At 41.3% G+C, this 18,462-nt stretch overlaps 1 protein-coding gene across 4 annotated transcripts in view; it reads left to right on the top strand.

Annotated features, from left to right (window-relative positions):
* Window positions 1-13,863, top strand: part of LOC124054217 (nuclear factor 1 B-type-like) — a 66,926-nt gene extending 53,063 nt beyond the window's left edge. For 3 of the 4 annotated variants that reach the window (XM_046379923.1, XM_046379922.1, XM_046379925.1), the window contains 2 exons: window positions 3,592-3,680; window positions 7,453-13,863. In XM_046379923.1, coding sequence (XP_046235879.1) covers window positions 3,592-3,680; window positions 7,453-7,585 — 222 coding nt within the window. In that variant the 3' untranslated portion in view covers window positions 7,586-13,863. The remainder of the gene's footprint in view (window positions 1-3,591; window positions 3,681-7,452) is intronic. The other variant, XM_046379924.1, reaches the window with a different exon arrangement.
* The last annotated feature ends 4,599 nt before the right edge of the window (window positions 13,864-18,462 follow it).

The raw sequence follows: 18,462 nt of genomic DNA, 5'->3' as shown, positions 1-18,462 counted from the left end.
CACTTGAAAAAAAAAAAAAAAAAGAAAAGAAAAAGAAATGAAAGTGTCAGGAAATTCACTGTCATTGTGTGGCCACTGCTCAGAAGATGGATGGAACATGTGGGTGACTTTGAGAGTGTAATATGCTCAGCTCTATTTCCTTCACACACTTTAGAAACTCACATTCTCACACACACACACACACACACCACATATAATCAGAACACTCCCTCATTTACAGTACACAAGCTGAATGTTTAGCGTTGGCGTCATGCGGTTGCCCCAGCGTCGGTCCTCGGACAGATGTGGTGACCCCGAGTGTGTCTGTGTGTGCGTGTGTGGGTGTGTTTGTGTGTGTCTGCGAGGTTAGAAGTGTTGCGGTGTTATCGTACGGGAGAGAGTGGTCTCCCCCACCCCGTCTTATTGAAAGCGCTGGTCTCGGGCCAAGGCTTTTCCAACCACAACTAATTGAATGCATCTGCACGCGGCTACATAATGATCGCTGGGTTTCTCCACGGCTCGCTTTTATTATATGTTTAGTAAAAATGACAAAGCTGGCCTCTCTTTCCTTGCTCTTCTCTCAGTCTTTCTTTTACTCTGCTTGCCTTTCTTGGTCCCCGTGTTTCTCATAAAATCAGAGCTGGCAAAAAAAAAAAAAAATTCTGTGAATGTTTGTCAGTAGTTGAGAGATGCTTTTATTCCACTCGGGAGGAGAAGGAGGAGGAGAGGGAGGATTCGCTTGGCTGATGTCGTGCAGTTTGTCTTCCACATTTTCTTGTAGCCCTGCTACCTCTTTCAGTGGGGCACAAAGTGACTACACAAGACAGCAGCAGTCTGAGCGTGGCTGAACTGAATTTTGTCCAAAGCTTTGCCCCTGGAGGCTACAAGGCCTTTTTGTTGCACGGTGTAAATTAGCCAGGTGTATAAATATCCTCCTAGGAAATACAGTATGATAATATAATAAATAAATACTGTTATTTTTATAGAATTTAATTTGTAATTCTGAAAATTTTGAAAACATAAATTATGTTAGGCCCAGCTAAGACAAACACATAAGCTCAGATATTTTTGGAAAGAGTAATATGAAAAAGACAGCAGCTTAAAATATGAAAGAGGAATGGAGGATTTGTAAGCACAACAGTAACACCTTTCCAGAGAGTTATTTCATCCTATAGCCTTATGAATACATGTTCTTGTCAGCTTAGGAAACTCTAAACAGTCTTCACATTGATACATCATGCTTCTGCTTGTCACAGTTGTTTTTGTTTTCTGTGGTATGATTTAACGGCCTGGGATCTGGCCTGGCAGAGCGGCCCGACGCAGAGCCAAGTCCGTCAGGACTAAACACTTTCAGCGAGTCCTCAGTCATTGTCCTCATCTGGCGATGGGATGTTTATTGTGTGGGATCTGTGAGGCTTGCTGACACTTTCGGTCATTTAGATGCAGCCATTTGTCACAGGGCTTGGTAGGAAAGGGCAACACGTTGCACACGTATACCTAAAGGGATCTAGATCCTGGTGCTGGAGGTGCACTGTTCTTTGTCTGTCTGTCTATATGAGTGATAGAGGCCACGACCTGCACTACTGTCAGAGTTTAAGGAAAAACAGAAAGGTTTAATGTTTGAATTAGTGTAATCGTTGTTTTAATAATGTAGCATAAACATACATGCCCTGATCCTCGTGCCACTACAACTGCCACCACAGTGTTAATCCCACACTGCGAATGATAATTAGATTATTTCATTACCAAGAAATTACTTAATAGCCAGCTGATAACTTGATAGCGAAGTTTAAAACAACCCTCTTTTTCAAGGAAGGCCTGATGTAAATTGTGGCACCACTAAAATAGAAGTCCCTGGATACACACACACACACACACACACACACACAGTAGGCTTCAAAAATGAAAAAAAAAACACAAAACAAAACAAAACAACACCACACGCTCCCACACCTGCTCTACGATTCCCAGGCAGCGAATGTGTGAAAACCCTCCATTCATCTCTCGCCTTGGTTAACCCCTCGAGGGAATGCCACCATCTAGCATTCCGCAGGGAAAGATCCGCTATCAGATGTCATTTGGTATTATCTAAGGAAGGATCCTAATCCACAATCTGCCCGCATCTGTTTGCTAACGTCCTCCGGCTCCATCCCCCTTTTCCCCGCTGCCTGTGCCACTCTGATGTGCCGGTGCCAGCGGACAGATGGCGAGCCCCTCGAGGAGCGGTGGCACCGAGCGTCTGGCCCAGACTGCACATTCTCTCCAAGCTTTTGTCAGGCTGGAGAGCGCGGGAGCAGCGCAAGGAGTTTAGTCTCCCAACCTTCAAACACAGAGATGACACGCTGGATGGAACGAAACGCCTTTTTTCCAATTCAGCTTCATTAAGCAGCTTTTTTATGGAGTTAAAGTAGTATATTTAATCGAATTATCATGGAGGATCATTAATTTATTGAAAGGCTTTTGAGATTAACTCAACTCAATTCTCAGTTTGTTCCAGAGAAAAAGCAAAGGACATAGCAAAAACACATTGCGGTATGTCAGTATGGCTCGTGCAGGAAAACCATCATGGTCTACTGATGTGTTCGTCCAGGTGCTCGGAAGAGAAAAGAACACATTTCTTGACCGCCACAAATGGCTTTGAATATTCAGTGTATGCGTATATCTGATTAAATGCCTCTTAAGAGCCTCTGCAGAAACGTCTGCCACTGCACGCGGAGTGCTAACAGTGCAGTTTTATCCCGATGCATTACTAAATGAATGTGTTGACCACAGGGCAAGGTTAGGTTGGTACTGGCAGAGATAGCTCTCAGCTGGATTGCCGACACGTGAGCTCGCATAATGCATGCAAAGGAGACACAGTTTTTGTGTGGCTTTTCTTGTTGCAGTAATTTGTAATCTGTATGTGAGGTTGGGATGTCTTTGGGTGGGGGGTTAAAGGAAGGGGAGGTGGTTGTAGTGTGCATGCATGTGTGTGTGTGTGCGCGTGTGTGTGTGCTGTCTTTAACTTCATTGTATAATTTCGACCGCTAATCAATAAAAACAGTTAGCTAATGAAAAAATAAAAAAAAGTCTGCATGCTTGAGGGTATGCGTGCTCCTTCCTGAATCTTAAAGTGCACTCACGGTGAAGAAATGATTATCAACAGGGTGCATGCATCCAGTGGATTGCATGGCTTCATTGGCTAACCATCTCGAAATGCAGTTACCACTCACAGATGAACTACCAATATGATGTCACTCACATTTGTAACTGACTAACTCCGTTTTTTTTTGTTGTTGTTTTGTTTTTTATTTCCAGGTTAGCTGTTACCACTAACTGTGATTGCATGCTTTTTCTTTATGTCTGTGTCATCCTTAGCTTTGATTTCACTGTTATTTCCCTCCACTAAATAATGGACATACTGATTCCATTTACTATATTTACACTGTCAGTAACAGTTAAGGACTCATTTTGAAGTCTTTTTTTTATTTATTTTTTTTATTTTTTTATTTCTGCTGCTCCTGCTTTAGGCTTCTCTGCATGTGTTTGTGTTATACAGTGTTGAGTTGTAGTGTAATCTCAAGTGGAAGTTGTCTTGGCCCAGTGATCTGACTGCTAGGTTTCAATTGACAGCTGAGGAAGTGTGACTGGAGCGTGACTCAAAACGGCAGGCATTATGGCCCCAGTGCCACTGACGACACTTTGGGGATTACTTGGCAAAGGTAACCTTTTCATTCTTTCATGCCGTCTCTTTGTCTCTCTTACACCACATGAACACACACACACACACACACACACACACACACCCCAATTTAAATTAGTGGCAGCATATGATAAATGATTTTCCTGATTTTCTCAATCCTTACATTTTAGCAAATCACACTTGTCACGTATCAATGTAATTTATCTGGACTGTGGCTCTCAGTGTATTCACCATTTTTAATATTTAACATTTTTAGATGAACTATTGGTAACTACCGAGGTTTTGGACTTTTAATTTGAGGTCTTGTGTGTCTCTTGTGTTTTCTGTTCCCACCTTTCTTCATATATTTTCAATCTTTCCAGTAATTTCTGGTGTTTTTACTTGGCTAGATTTTTAACATTTTTTGCCCTCAAATCTTGTTAAAGAATTGGATCTTTGTGTATGTGTTTAAGAAATTTTTGTGTGAATTGCAATTTTTTTTAAATGCTCCATAAAATAAACAAAATCCCAGCCTTTGGAAAGCAGAAACTTAATATCTGTTGTTATATCTGGTGTGAGCAACATATATTAGAAGTTTATTCCTATCAAATTTGTCACGATCACATTTCACTGCTGTGTTATTCTTCGCCGAAAGATGACAAATATTGCACAGTGATTCAAGGTTTGAAACATGGTTTTCCTCTTGGATTCACACCCAACAAAAACAAAATATTCTCATTTCATAACACAAACCTTGATGAGGCTAATTAGAACAAATGAAGTCGAACCACGTAGAATAAAAGAAGTCATTTCAGGTCAGGTTTTTCAGCCACGTGAGTTTTACTTTCCAATTTTTAACAAGCATAGCTTTGTTTGACTTATGCTGAAGTCATGCTTTGCTCTCTTTACCTTAAACTCACGGAAAGCCTCCCTCACCTTCCCCCTTCACCTTCCCTCTGGCTCCATACTGTATGTCTACCTTTCTGGTGGGGGGGAAAAACCTGAACTGTTTCACCATGGCAGAGCGAGCAAGCTGAGCTAAGCCTTTTCCTGTTACATCTCCCTTTTCCCCTTTTTGTGTGTGAGAGAGAGTCTGTATGCGTGTGCAGCTCATTTTGTGTCTGCTGAAGTTACAAACTTTTTTTATACTAACGCACATGCACGCAGCAGAACCCCCTTCAATAGGCCTCCTAATAGGCCAGTGGAGGTAGCAGAGAAGAATGTCCCCTGCAGCAGTTTGAGATTATTTTACTCACACACAGGCTAACTCCTCCTCTTCTCCGTGTAAGCGTACAGTAATGAGTACAGATAAAATAGATCCCAACTGAATTTATTTAATTTTGTTACAAAGACGGGATTGTAATTCTATTTTATTTCTTCCTCTTTGGTAGATTATTCATGCGAAACCGTTCAACGTATGGATGGAATCGGTCGGATTCCCCTTTTATCTTGCCTGCCCTTTAAACGGAGCGCTTCGGCAATGCCTCTTCAGTACTAGCCCCCAAATTAAAACGCTGCCAGACTCGCATGTTGCCATTGTGCAGGAAATGGGTCAGCAATCCATTAAGATGCCATTAGATAATCTAATTTAGGGAGCTAATCCTTAAACGAAGCACGCTGTATGCCCGGCCTGTACTTGCAGGGAGTAGAATTAGTGAGGTTTGGGAGCTTGGACAGGGCAGGGGGAGGCCAACTTGAAGGTTACCTAAGGAAATACGGACGTTTGATTTTTGTTTTTCTTGTGCGTGTGTGCAGAAGCAAAATGCAACTATTGGTATGGAGGCTGAGGCACTGTAAAACTGTGCGAGCAAATTTTGCTATCTAGGTGGGTCCAGAATGCTTTGAAAAGGGAACGGCTTGACAAATTGGAAGTAGAAGAAACTGCATTTCCTGTATCCGATTGCATCATACCAAATGGTTTAAAAGGTACTTGACAGTGAGGGCTCCATCCAAAGAAACTCATGCACTCTCCTCGGATGTAGTCCTTACTCGCTACTTTTGTAAGACAGTTCATATTCCTAGTTCAAATCTGCAAGTCTCAATCAGCAGTGAGGGAAGGTTTTCAAGCCGTCCACCCCTTGCTTTGTGATTTAGCATGATAGAAGATAGTTCTTTACATCAAAAATCCTGCCCAGTGCAGCTTCAGGTTATGGGATGCAGATACAGACTGACAGCCATCGATTTTAACAAGATTAAAACCGATCTGCCGATTTAGTGTGCACAAAGACCCGTGGGTCCGCTTTTGTAGCTGTGTGGTCCCCCTAATGTAAGCCATTACCTGAGAGTTTCATAAGGAAATAGAAACATGGAGAAATAGAAGGAATCAAGGAAGAAAGAAAGAAAAAAAAGAAAATGTGAATGGCAAAACGCGAAAGCTGCAACTCTTGGCCACTCTGTGCACTCTGTGTTCAGCAAGGTAGGAAAAACTTAATCCCCCCTTTCCTGTCCGATGATTTTTGGCAGGGTGAAAGAGAGAAGGAGGGAGGGAAGAAAGCAGCAGAGAGGATAGCATGAGGACGGGTTGGACAGGGAAAAAAAATCCTGCTAGAGAGGATTAGCCTTGAGGTTGTCTTTTAACTCTTTGCACACTCAAACATGATCTAAAACTTGAGCGAAGTTTTTATTTTTATTTTGATTCCATCTTCTTGTCTCTTTCTTTCTGTCATTCTTTATTTAAGAGTCTTACTCTCTCAGGCCACGAAGTGAATTGAATTTGCACTTCAATTGTTTCAAGTAAAAGAGCAGTGAGTCATGATTTGTATAAAATGCAGACTGGTTGATCAGTGGTTTTCATGAACACAGACAGTCTTGTCTTGTCGTGAAGCTTCACAAAGAATCAAGTCAATCTTCTGCAAACCAGAATCTCAGGGTCTTAGCTGTCTGTCTGTTGTTTCTTTTGAAAAAGGTTGTCCTCCTTGTCATCTCTTGCCTTCTTGAACATTACCTCTTGTCCTCACTCCTCTTTCTACATTTTTCCTCATTTTATTTGTCCCACAGTCATCCTCCTTTCTTGATCTTCTTCGTCTATCTCGATGAGTCCAGGTTTAATCCTCGGCCGTGCACTTCGGGAAAAAAAACTTTGTCGTTGTTGAATCAGAAAGAAAATGCCCGACACAGGTATCCTCAAACTTAGCGAGGGTGATGTGAGAAGTGAGAGGGTGTTAGATGAGTGCACACTGGGGGTCTGTGGGGAAGACGGGGGTGGGAGGGGGCTAATTATCTGACATCTACGTAGCGCAGCACCCCACGGGAACAACATGCTGTTTGTTCCTGCTTGCATTTTCAGTTAGCACCGTTGCTCCCTCGGAACAATCACTGTGTTGTTTTGCCATTAGCGTGAGATGAATAGGGATGGGACAGCTTTGTGCAGGGACCCCCCCCCCCCACCACCCCAACACCCTCCCCCGCCCCAACACACACTTTTTACCCACAACCCCACAACCCCATCTCCACCACCAATCACGCTCTCGCCCCTCACGCTTTTCTATACTTCCATCAATGCAGAGAAGAGGGCCTGCGTGACGGCCCTCTCACGTGATGTCCTTCACTGGGAATCAAATGGAAGCACCTCAGCTTAGATTAACAAACTAGCGCTGCCATTTTTCTTTTTGTTTACCCCCGTCTGTCTGAACAAAAATAAGACCTTGAATGTTGATGACTGTCAGCAAAGCAGTGATGATGGTCATTAGCAAGGCAGGGTTCAGAGTAATTGAAAGAAGGAATCTGATTTTGACTGTATGCTGCACAAACAAGTTAATGGCATGTGACTAATCTCCCCATCTCCCACCTCGTCTTTTTTTCTGTTTCTGCAGTCCTGGTACCTGGGCGAGCTTAGTTCCATTCCAAGTGTCGAACGGGACTCCGATTCTGCCAACAAATGTCCACCAGAACTACAGCATAAACATCATTGGTGAGCCCCTGGTCCCCGCTGAGACAGGGAACTGAACACAAAAGGCCGGATGACCCCCCGCCCCAGGGTGGATGGGTGTTGGTGGTGCAGAGCTAGCACTACAGGTGTCCGCAGCCATGGATGAAACCAGCAAAGCAGCAGGAGCTGCACAATCGTCTCCCCACCCACCCACTCCCTTGCCCATCCCTCCCTCCATCCTGATCTCATCCCTTCCAGGTCCCACCCTACTCCCGTCCCTCCCCATGAAGGACACTGGCCATGAAGTGAAGACAAGGGTTGATTTGGTGGATAGAAAAAAGATAATGCTTCAGGTCTGCTGTCTCCTCGCCCAAGCCCAGCCCAGACATGCACCAACCACCAGTCAGTTGTTGTGTTTGCAGAACTTTTCAATCCAGTCAAATACTGTGATGTATAGATGCCTTAATGTTTTATTGCATGACACTCTAGTCTCTTAGTGGCAATTCCTACTATTTTTCCATGTTGAGGGGAAAATTTAAAATCTTGATTTACACACACACACACACACACACACACACTCACACACACTCTCTATCTCTCTCACTCAAGTGAAGAGGTCTGCGTATCGACAACCTCTGCCTGGTGGATGGCTCTGAGACTCCAAGCTCTTCGACTCAGACCTCTTGAAAAGAGGCTTTCCCACGTCAAAAGATTCACTGTGTACACCATAGGAACAAAAATTGTGAATTCAGAGTGTTTCTTCTTCCGTTTGATTTCAGTTTACTGTGATATGACTCTTTGTTCAGAAAATGTGTTGACTTTGCTTATTCTTTACTGCTACTTACTTCAAGAATTAACGTAAACACTTACGGTGAGGGTTGAGAACTCTCGACACAGTTTTCAAAAAACGCTAAATGTTAGGCTTGAGATTGGACCCCTCATTTAAGAATTTGCAACTCCTTTCCAAAAGGAATATAAAAAAGATGGAGAATAAGAAAATCTCGATAGAGGCAAGTGCAATTGAATTTTTGAAGGGAAGCTATCAGTCTGTCAGCCCTAAGACTCTAAAGGAAGGGGGATAAATATTAAATGGTTTTATGGGTAAAATGTTTAAGAAAACATTTGAATTTGATTACAGTCACTTATCTCCTCACATGAGAAAAACATCAAGTGTGAAAGGCAGTTGAAGGCAAGCACTAAGCTACCTGTGCAGCGCTGAGCAAAACCAGCACTTCTTTTGAGCCCTTCCCATAATTATGGGGAGTTTTTCTTTTTAATTTATTTTTGGGGAAAAAAAATAACCGAACATAAGCAAAGAAATGAAACACACGTGGTGTGTTAAAATGCCATTTCTTTTTTTTTTTTCTTTTTTTTTAATGTTCACGATGAGATCAAGAGCATATGCATTTGGCCATCAGCTTCTAAAGCTTATGTTTACAAAAAAAAAAAAAGAATTATGGAATGCAAAGTGTTAATTCATGGAAATGTACAATTCATGCAAATGTACAGTAGGCTTATCTGTAAAACTAGTTTGTGCAAGGTTAACTCTACAGTGGAAAAGGTTGAAAACTGAAATTATGAATCCAGGTGGTGGCAAATCCCTGAAATCTAGAATTGTGCACGGCATGTTCACAGCCATTGCCTCTCCTGTCCAGACATATTTATACAACGAAAATCTCTCCAATACTCTTAATTTGCACGATGACATATAGTCCACATTACGTGCCTTGCCTTTGAATATAGAGACATCACTACACTTGTTTTTGCTGCATTTATCATTATAGAAAAAAAATTAACATTTTTATGATAAGAATTGTTTTGTACTCTGAATGAAATTGTTGATTTTTAACTTCATGTACTACTCTATCTCACAGTTACATTGCATATCAAGGCTGTGTATAGTTGCTGTTTTAAAATTTGTAATCAACCAGCATTTTTTTTTTTTTCAGTATTTTGGTGGTTTTTTTCTAATAACCTGTCATCTTTTGTTTTCCTTATTCTTCAATGCTCATTTTGTTCATCTTCCAGTTACTATTGTGGAGGGTGGAATTCAGAATTATGAAAATTATGCAATACCAAGTTTTGCCTATGTAGGTAGTGCTTATAGATGCGTCAATTATTAGAGGCTAGTTTGGAGATAGACAATATTGTAATGCATTTATTTTGTTGATATCGTTGTTTGTCGTTGTTGTTGTTGTTGATGATGTTGTTGTTGTTGTGGGTGTTTTCCTTTTTTTATTGACCAAAGTTGGGGACTGCTTTCTATGCAGTGTATGACAAGGTCTTTTTCTTTCTTTCTTTAGCATTTAGGCCTACCGAATGACGGTGAGACGTGTTCCAGTGTATTTTGAATTTGGGAGTTTTAGGGGGAGGGGCGGTATTTTTCTAGAAGAACTTATAAAAAACAAATGCACCCTTGGTCTTTCTACGGCTGCAAAGTCACTGATTGGTCTACTGTGACTCTTACTTTCAACTTTCCACCTGGGGTGCTAGCGTGTGACCTTGAAGGAGCTCATTTTTCACAGGAGAGACAGCTTGACTTGAGTATGACAATCATTTTAAGGAATCATTTCGCCTAGAATCCCACCCTGTCGTAGATCCCTTAAAGCTGCAGCTGAATACTGATAGCGTTGCATGCTTTTGTCGAACCCCACGCCGTACTATTCTAGACTTCACCGAATGCAATTCCCAAGTAGATGCCTTAAACACATCAGTGAAGTGGCCTGTGACCTGCGCAACAATCACACACCGACTAATGCTCGTGAGACCTGTCCAAATCAGTTGCAGACAGGCTCAAGCAAGCCTTTAGAAAGTATTTTATAAGTAGTAGATTTGTATAAATGTATATACTATATGCACATATGTCAATTCCTGAAACACATGCCCCAGCAGAGCCCGTAGAGTGTGTTAAAGTAAATACTGGACAGCAGAGGTATGATGTTATCTAACTTCCTGTCCAGTGGCCCCGTAGAAGCTTAAATAGAATCCACTAGAAGAAAAATATAGCACTTAAATAGCACATAGGCAATCGTCTTCTCCCCCACATACAGTGTTTTGAATCTAGTCTTAAACTAAATCTCTCAGGCGTATTACAGGGCATTATTGTTATCAATCATTCTCTTACCATTTTTTTATTTAAAAAAAATAAATAAAAGAATAAAGACTCTCCTAGAGAGAGCAGCGCCTCCTGCTGCTGTGACACCTTTTGCACTCTTTCCCTTCAATCGTGAAAGAAATGTTTCCCTCGGAGAGATGGCACTGCAGGGAGCTCTCCGGCGTTAGCAGAGGGCTAAGAAGCAGAAAGCGTTTTTTTTGTTTGTTTGTTTTGGGATTTTTTTTTTTGTGTTGTTGTTGTTGTTGTTTTTTTTTAAATAATCCTCAAGTCAAGCTCAATCTCTCCGTCTCCACCACCCACTAAACTGAAAAAAGTCACCCCGTTCTATGTGCACTGTTTTGTCTTCTTCTTTTTTTCTTGGGTTTTATTCTTTTTTTTCTTCTTTTAAAAGAAAAACTATAAGTGCTTTGCAGCCTTTGGCCATTGGAGACCCCACTGAAGTGCATTGTCCCCAAGTGTGTGTGTGTGTGTTTGTTTGCATGCGTGCGTGCGTGTGTGTGTGTGTGTGTGTGTGTGTGTGTGTGATATTAAAAAATGTGTCAGGGTCACTGTGCTGTTGGTGTTTATTTGAATAGGCGACTGTACATAAAGGCAAATATCCTGATTGCGTCGATAGCAGTAGTCTGTGGGGTTGAACTCTGCTTTGGCAGCTTGGGTTTTCGTGTGCATGCACGTGTGTGTGTGTGTGTGTGTGTGTGTGTGTGTGTGTGTGTGTGTGTGTGTGTGTGTGTGTGTGATTTTGTGAGCTGGATGTGTGATCGAGTGCCTCTGACACTACACAGTGAGAGAAGATGAGGGTCTTTCTATTGAGAAAAAAAAAAGCCTGCCGTGTGACAGGAGTTTGTACACTGTAAACTTTCTCAAGAGTTCTTCTCTTAAGCCCTTATTTGTAAATCTTCAATTCTGGGGAAAAATGAGTCAATTCCATTTTAGGAAAAAAAGATCAATAAATTTGGAATTTTGTTTGTTTGTTTCAGAGGCTGGATTTGAGTTAGAACTCTCCAGGTTTCCCCAATTAATAGACTTTAAAGTGTTTTCATCAGTTGTTGTTGTATTCCTGTATGTAAAGTCAAAAAGTGTGTGTGTGGGGGGGTATTATATACAGATCCGTAAATATAAAAAAAAACAACAACAATGAAGGCTTTTTTTGTTATTAATATTATTATTTCTCATCTTTGTTAGTGCTTAGATATTTCCATTTGGGAAACACTTCATGAATATTTGAATTGTTAAATTGTTCTTTCATTAGTGTGGCCATAGTGAGTGAGTGATGTGATTTATCTCTTTTTTGTTTTTTTTTTCTTTTTTTTTTTGAGAAACGAGTGTGAATTCTTGTCCAACAAGATGCTGGTGTGAGTGTGTTCCTTGTAGCAGCTGGGAGGTGATGTCACTTATCCAGTAGAAAAGGCCCCAGATTGCACCTGACCTTAAGCAAGAAGCGGGGTCAAATCTGCAGCGACAAACGTCCTTGATGAATCTTTCTTGTCTCATTTTTTTTCTCTTGTATTTTTAAGTTGTTGGGATTTTTTTTTTTGTTTGTTTGTTTGTTTTCTTCAGAGGAAATGTTGCAAGATGATTGGTGCTACATTTCAGCATAGTTCAGATTCGGCCGGCTAGTGTTGAGCCGTCTGCTTGGTTCATATGCAGACGACACTCTAAACATCACTATAAAAGATCAGTAACAGCATCTGGGCATCACTCATTTTGCACATTCCATATGCTGTCTGTGCCCAATGTGGTGCAGGAAACCCTTCATCCTACACTACAAACAAACATTACATTAATTGCAGGTGCTTCAAAATAGGGTACTGTACCTTCCAGCTGATAATAGGTAGTGTATTTGGGCATGGCTATGTGTTTCTGTTGCTATGCTGGGTGTGAATGTAGCCTGTCTAAAAGCTCTTGAAACTTTCTGAAATTTTTTAATCAGTGTTCCACCCATCAACAGCTTCAAGATTTCAACCTTATTTTAGAAAGTATTATGTCACTGATCGCCGCGATCATCGAGAAACAAGACTTTATGCAAGGAGGAGCTGTGGCACTCATGCAATATGTGGTTTTCCTTTTCACTGAATGTCACGCATTCTGTAGGATCGTACACACGCAGGCTTAAAGGAAACATTAAGACTTCATTTTCATCGTACATGAGCAATATACAGTACACCTTCCATACGTTGGCTAGCTGCTAGTCACTTGGCATCAGGTTGTTATAAAACATGAAAACCAGCATTTTTACAGGATGTAACATTCACCAAAAGAAGACAAAAAAGATAGCAATGCAGTGCCTGTTCGAGCTGTCCAAGTGTCTGTTGTATATAATTGTAAAATGTGATAGACTTACTTTCATATGTGACAAGAAAAACATCACACAGAACAGAATGTGGCAAACTCATGCGGAAAAATGCTCGTTATCACTTCTTGATGTTTTTGAAGCTTTTTTGTGATTTATTAATTATCAAAATATGTCATCACACAATGCCCACATTAAGCTTGTTCAAAATTTGAGAGGAAATGTTCACTCTTTTTTCTTTTATCTTTTTTTTTCTTTTTTAATTTCATTTAATTTTATTTTTTTTCCAGCAGGGGGAGTGGGGTGGGGGGTGCCAGTGCTACATTAAGCGCAGTGAAACAATGAAATACTGTCTTTTCTTAAGGTTAGTCACCAGTTTTTTCTGCAGGGCTGATTCAATTTTTGGGTCTTGTGGCACTTTTACTTCCCTCTGCGCAAACGTTTCTACTTCATGAATCCTGGTGGAATTATATATAATGAACAACAACAACAACACCAACAAAACAAGATGTAAACAGTCTCCAGTAGTGATCGTAGTTACACTGCAAGTGTGCAAAGGTCTATGTATGTATCTGAATGTACGTTTTAGAGAACTTTTTGGAAACCTTTTTTTTGTTTGTTTATTTGTTTTTATCTTTTCATTGACAGTTTAGGAGCCACAGGTGTCCATTGTGAACTGTATAGCGAAGGCCTTGATATCCCTTCTTTAATTGATTTTAGAAATGCCGAGCATTAGGCAATGCCTTCAAGCTGGTTACATTTGGTGCAGGGGCTAAAATTGCCACAAGATTAAAATCAGTGTAAATAAAGGCTCAACTTTTTGTGATTGTTACTGTTATATCCAGCCGATACTGCTAGCAGCTGTTTTTACTGCAGTCAATTACTGGAAGTGGATATATTTCCTATGCAAAACTGTTTAAACAATAAAATGAGCTATGCTACAAAAACAACTTATATGTTATGGCTCTTTCTTGCGTTTCTTTCATTATATTTGGTTTTGAACGGTTGCAATTGGAGACCTAAAAGTCTGATTTCAGATTCGATCTGTGTTTGACACACATTTCTGTGTTTGAGTCAGTTGGCTGAAAATTGTGGGGAAATAGAAAAAAGCATTGAGTTGTTCTTCGTAATTTTGTGATTGTATAAGAATTATTCAGGTGGAGAAGGGAGTTAGAAAAGGGGAAGCATTAAGGAGGAAAGAGTGGGAGATCAGCAGACGGTCTTTCAACTTTTCCTCATTACAGATTAATTCTTATCTTGCAAGATATATCCCAAATTAAAAGGATCAGAACAAAGGTGGCTTTGATTTTAATATGTGCTGTACTTTTTGGAAGCCCTTGAAGAAACATCTTAAACACGGCCAAGCACGCAAATCAGGCATTGCGTAATCGATTTGACAATATCAGGCAACAGCCTCATCTGATCTCATTCATACATATTTCACATGTACTTTTCTTAACTGAAATCTGGGTACGGGGAAATACTGTGGCACTCAGGTCTATCAGAAGCCACAGACCCGCCTCCTGAACTCATTTAACTTTCTGTTGTTTATGTTTTTTAACTCTTTACTCGAAAATAGAATCTGGCTATAAATAATCACCTTGCTGTTATGGTTCTCATGAATATATTATTTTGAGCTTTTTGTGTGTGCGTGTGTGCCTGTGTGTAAGCCAGCATTAGGGTTCGGCCCAGTAATGTTTGTACTATACCTTAAACAGATGAGGGGAGCTGACTGTCTGTATCACAATGCAAAACAGGTATACTGTGGCAACGTCCCCCACATTCAGGAAAGTTTCTAAAACCCAGCTGGGAGAGCAAAACAAGAGTTAGTAGCTAAGGGGGTGGAATAAGGACAGTTCCAAATCAGACAAAAGAAAACTATCTGACGTTAAGTATTACACTAATTGGATTTTGTTGATTCTCAAGTGTGTCTGTGGCTGTTTCCCCTGGAAGCAAACATTAGTTTTTATGTCCTAGGGCGATCCCATGACCCCACATACCCATGCTCCATCATGGTATTAATCGAGCTAATCTACTGTAATACCCCAATCCCAGAGGAATGGGAGACAGACTAGAGTGTTTGGACCTCAGCAGAATCAGTGTGCTGGGACCTCGGAGGGTCATACAAGGTAACATCCATCTGGGTCACTGTGTCAAGTACATGAGTCTCTGATCTAGTAAGCCTTTCTAATGGGATTGAAGACATTGAAGGAGGCAAAAGTCAGGTTAAAGCTCCAATTAAGTCTCATTACCGGTCTGTGCGAAGGGTTCAGGGCTCAGCTGGACACTTGATGACAAAAACGGACACCATCAGCAGCACCCACAAGACCAGGCGCCCTGTCCACAGCAGGGACGCCCTCCTAATGGCTGGTTGAGGCACTGCATGTTGCACACCAATCACAGAATAGCCCACCTGGTCTCGAGCACAAACCAGAGTTCATTTGGCTATCATTAAAGAGGACCAACAATGTGGCACGCTGATATAAAATTACTCGATCTATAATGGTAATCATCATGCCATTTATCAAAATTGGCCAGTTGAGTCAACATCTGGCTTCAATAGGGGGCTCTAGTCGGTGAGGGTCTTGGCAGCGTCTTGTGCCCTACATTTTTTCCACTCTCTTTTATCAAGGCCTGCTGTCAGTGATTTGACGAAGCTAAATAGATGATGATTTGGCCCTATTATGTTTCGCAGGGCTCAAGCAAAAGGGATTTGTTGATTGCCTTTGTGTTTGTCCATTTTTCTTCTTGTTCTTCTTCTTCTACTCGTATGAATCCAGGAGAGGTAACGGCGCCTTGCGGTTGTCCGACGTGCTTCTGACTGTGTACCAAAGAGAGGAGAGGGGGGAAAGCACAGTGAGTACTCTCACACAGTCCTGTGAGTGCAGAGCCTGGACTGCGTTGTTGGACACAAGCCAATGCCAGCACAAAGAACTCTGTCACATCCCTAAATTTTATTGGAGGGATATAATATTCATCTTGTGTGCTGTTGGAACCAGGTAATGAATTAATCTGATCCTTTCATCTTTTGGCATCAAAGTATGAGTGTAATGCACTTTACCTAGTAGGACGTCATTAAGCCAGAATTTGGGTAGATTTTTTATTGGTTTGTGACTAAGGCAAGGATTTATAATGTTAGTGTTTGTTGCAGACAATATGGAGTTCATGATTTCAATACACCAAGGACACAAAACATTAATTTTGATGAAATTGATAAAATCTGTCTCTTTGAAAATAAAGCCTTGAGGGAAGGGGTTTTGGTAAGAATAGCTCAACATTTTGGGAAATACAGTTCTTCACTTCACTGGCAGTTAGGAGAAGATCAATATCACTCTCATGTCTGCATACTGAATCTGAAGTCACAGCCAGCAAATTAGCAGTTAAGCTTAGTTTTAAGACAGGAGACAGGGACTAGGATCTTATAAAACCAGCAAGATTTTTTTCTCTCTCTTTTTTTTTTTTCCTCAAATGCGTGAGCAAATATCTTGACTTTTAAAGGTTATATTTGCTGAAAATCTCAAGACTGGCTTTAATGCTGATGTCGTATAATTTCAAACTGTTATTCATAATCAGGACCTCACCTCAAACCTGAATAAGCATCAGCCTAAATTGCTTCTAGCCTGCTGTTGTTTCTTGCAAACAATACGGCGACATTTTCAAGATATATTGGCACAGTCAATCAATATAGCTACTAGCCACCTATTAACTAAGCTGATGTCCCCCTTCTTCTTTTGGCTGCATCTTACGTGATACTACAAAGTATAATAAAACAAAAAATGTTGGTCTACTGTCATCAGCACACTGAACAGCTCTCACCTCCTCTGTGTCTGACAGTTCATATTTCGAATGTCAAATAACCTCTGGGAGGACTCAATGGAAATATCTAATATGACTCCACTCCAAAGAGAAAATGTAAATAACTTGGGGACATGCTCATACTGGTTATATTCAAATAAGCCCTCGCATTTCTTAACATCTCCTGTCTTTAATTTGTATAAAACAAAAGTGTAAAAAAGACAGGTTGTGCTTTTACGAAGTAGCATCAGCTAGTTGAAGCTAGTTTCCAGTCTTTATGCTAAGCTAAGCTAAGCATCTCCAATCCATAGCTTCACATTTGACCTATATGAATTGAACTTCTTTAACTGTGAGCAAAAAAGGTGATTTAGCATATATTCCCAAAATGTCGAATTATTTCTGTAACTGATAGGCCAAACAGTTATGGCAGTAAGATGTGCTCCACTAAAATATATGTTTGGAAAAATTTCTACAAAAGCCCTTTTCTTTCGCCGAGAAACTTTAGACTTCATGAAGGAACACTCAAAATCTCAGACAACAGCCTGCGTCAGTTTACAAAAATGTAGCTGAAGAGAGCTCTGGGAATAAAAGAGGGCTGTCTGAAAATGCACTAGTCCTAAATAGTGCTCTCAGCTCTGTGTATTCCCACACAAATTTGCATACATTTCATAGTCTAAGTCATGGACTGTGGCTGGAGCGTGTTATTAGGTTTATTTAGGTGGTAGTACAGGCCGATCACACTGAGGGTTGTTGTTATCTCATTGAAAGCACCCTGGTATTACACCCGGCGGACTGAGAGCGGGTCTTAAGATCGTGGGATTTGTTCACATATTAAAGCATGTCTGTTTGGATGCGCAGAAAAGAAACAGGTGTTCAGTACTTATGTGTGTGTGTGTGTGTGTTTGAGAGAGAGAGAGAGGGAGGAAACAAACTCATGTGTGCATCTTTGTGTCGTTCTTGTGATGTTTGTTCGAAGGCACACACTCATAGGGGATGAGAACACGCTGTTTGTGTGTGTGTGTGTGTGTGTGTGTGTGTGTGTGTGTGTGTGTGTGTGAGTTGACAGAGGGGTGGGGGTGCTTTATTGAAAAGTACTCCTCTCCTCCCCTGTTCAACATGCTGGATTAGCACCAGCAGTTTCCCATGGAGCCGTCCCTCCCAGCCCCCTGCCCATTTGCATAAGGCGCAGACAGGCGGAGATGTGACAAACAAACCTGGCACACACAGCGCCCATGAACTCTGTCCCTGTTTCTCGCCATGACAAGAAAGAGTCACGAGATAGGGCTCAAGCAATCCCACCTGCGTACATTTTTCACCATAAATGACCTGTTTCCTGAGCCCAAACTGTACGGTATCAATAAAATTAAAGGCAGTGCCAGATTGGGGTCTGAGGCCTGTATTCCTGCTGGTGATCATAGTGATTCACAAGGGACGGAAAGCAAAGGCCTGAAGGAGGTGAGAAGGGCTTTCAATGCTCTGTCATTTGGACAAAACTCCTCTGAATCAAAGGATCCTCCCCCTCGTTTTTCTCTTCCTCCAAGATGGTAATGTTCACCTTAAAACATCTTTACTGTACTGTGGCTACATAACACAGTGCTCTGCACTGCTGTCCAGCCGCCAAGTTCCTATCAAGTCCCTGATTTATGGCGCTTGATGCATTCCTTGGCCCTGGCGAGGAGGCAGTTTAGCTGAAATATGAGAAGAGATGCAGAGAACACACTCAAAGTGAGTTTCAGTTTAGCTCTGCGTGTGCA

Source organism: Scatophagus argus, chromosome 23 (assembly GCF_020382885.2).
Source record: "Scatophagus argus isolate fScaArg1 chromosome 23, fScaArg1.pri, whole genome shotgun sequence".
NCBI classification, from domain to species: domain Eukaryota; kingdom Metazoa; phylum Chordata; class Actinopteri; family Scatophagidae; genus Scatophagus; species Scatophagus argus.
The sequence above is the reverse complement of the archived record's forward strand: the minus strand, read 5'-3'. Positions and strand labels throughout refer to the sequence as shown.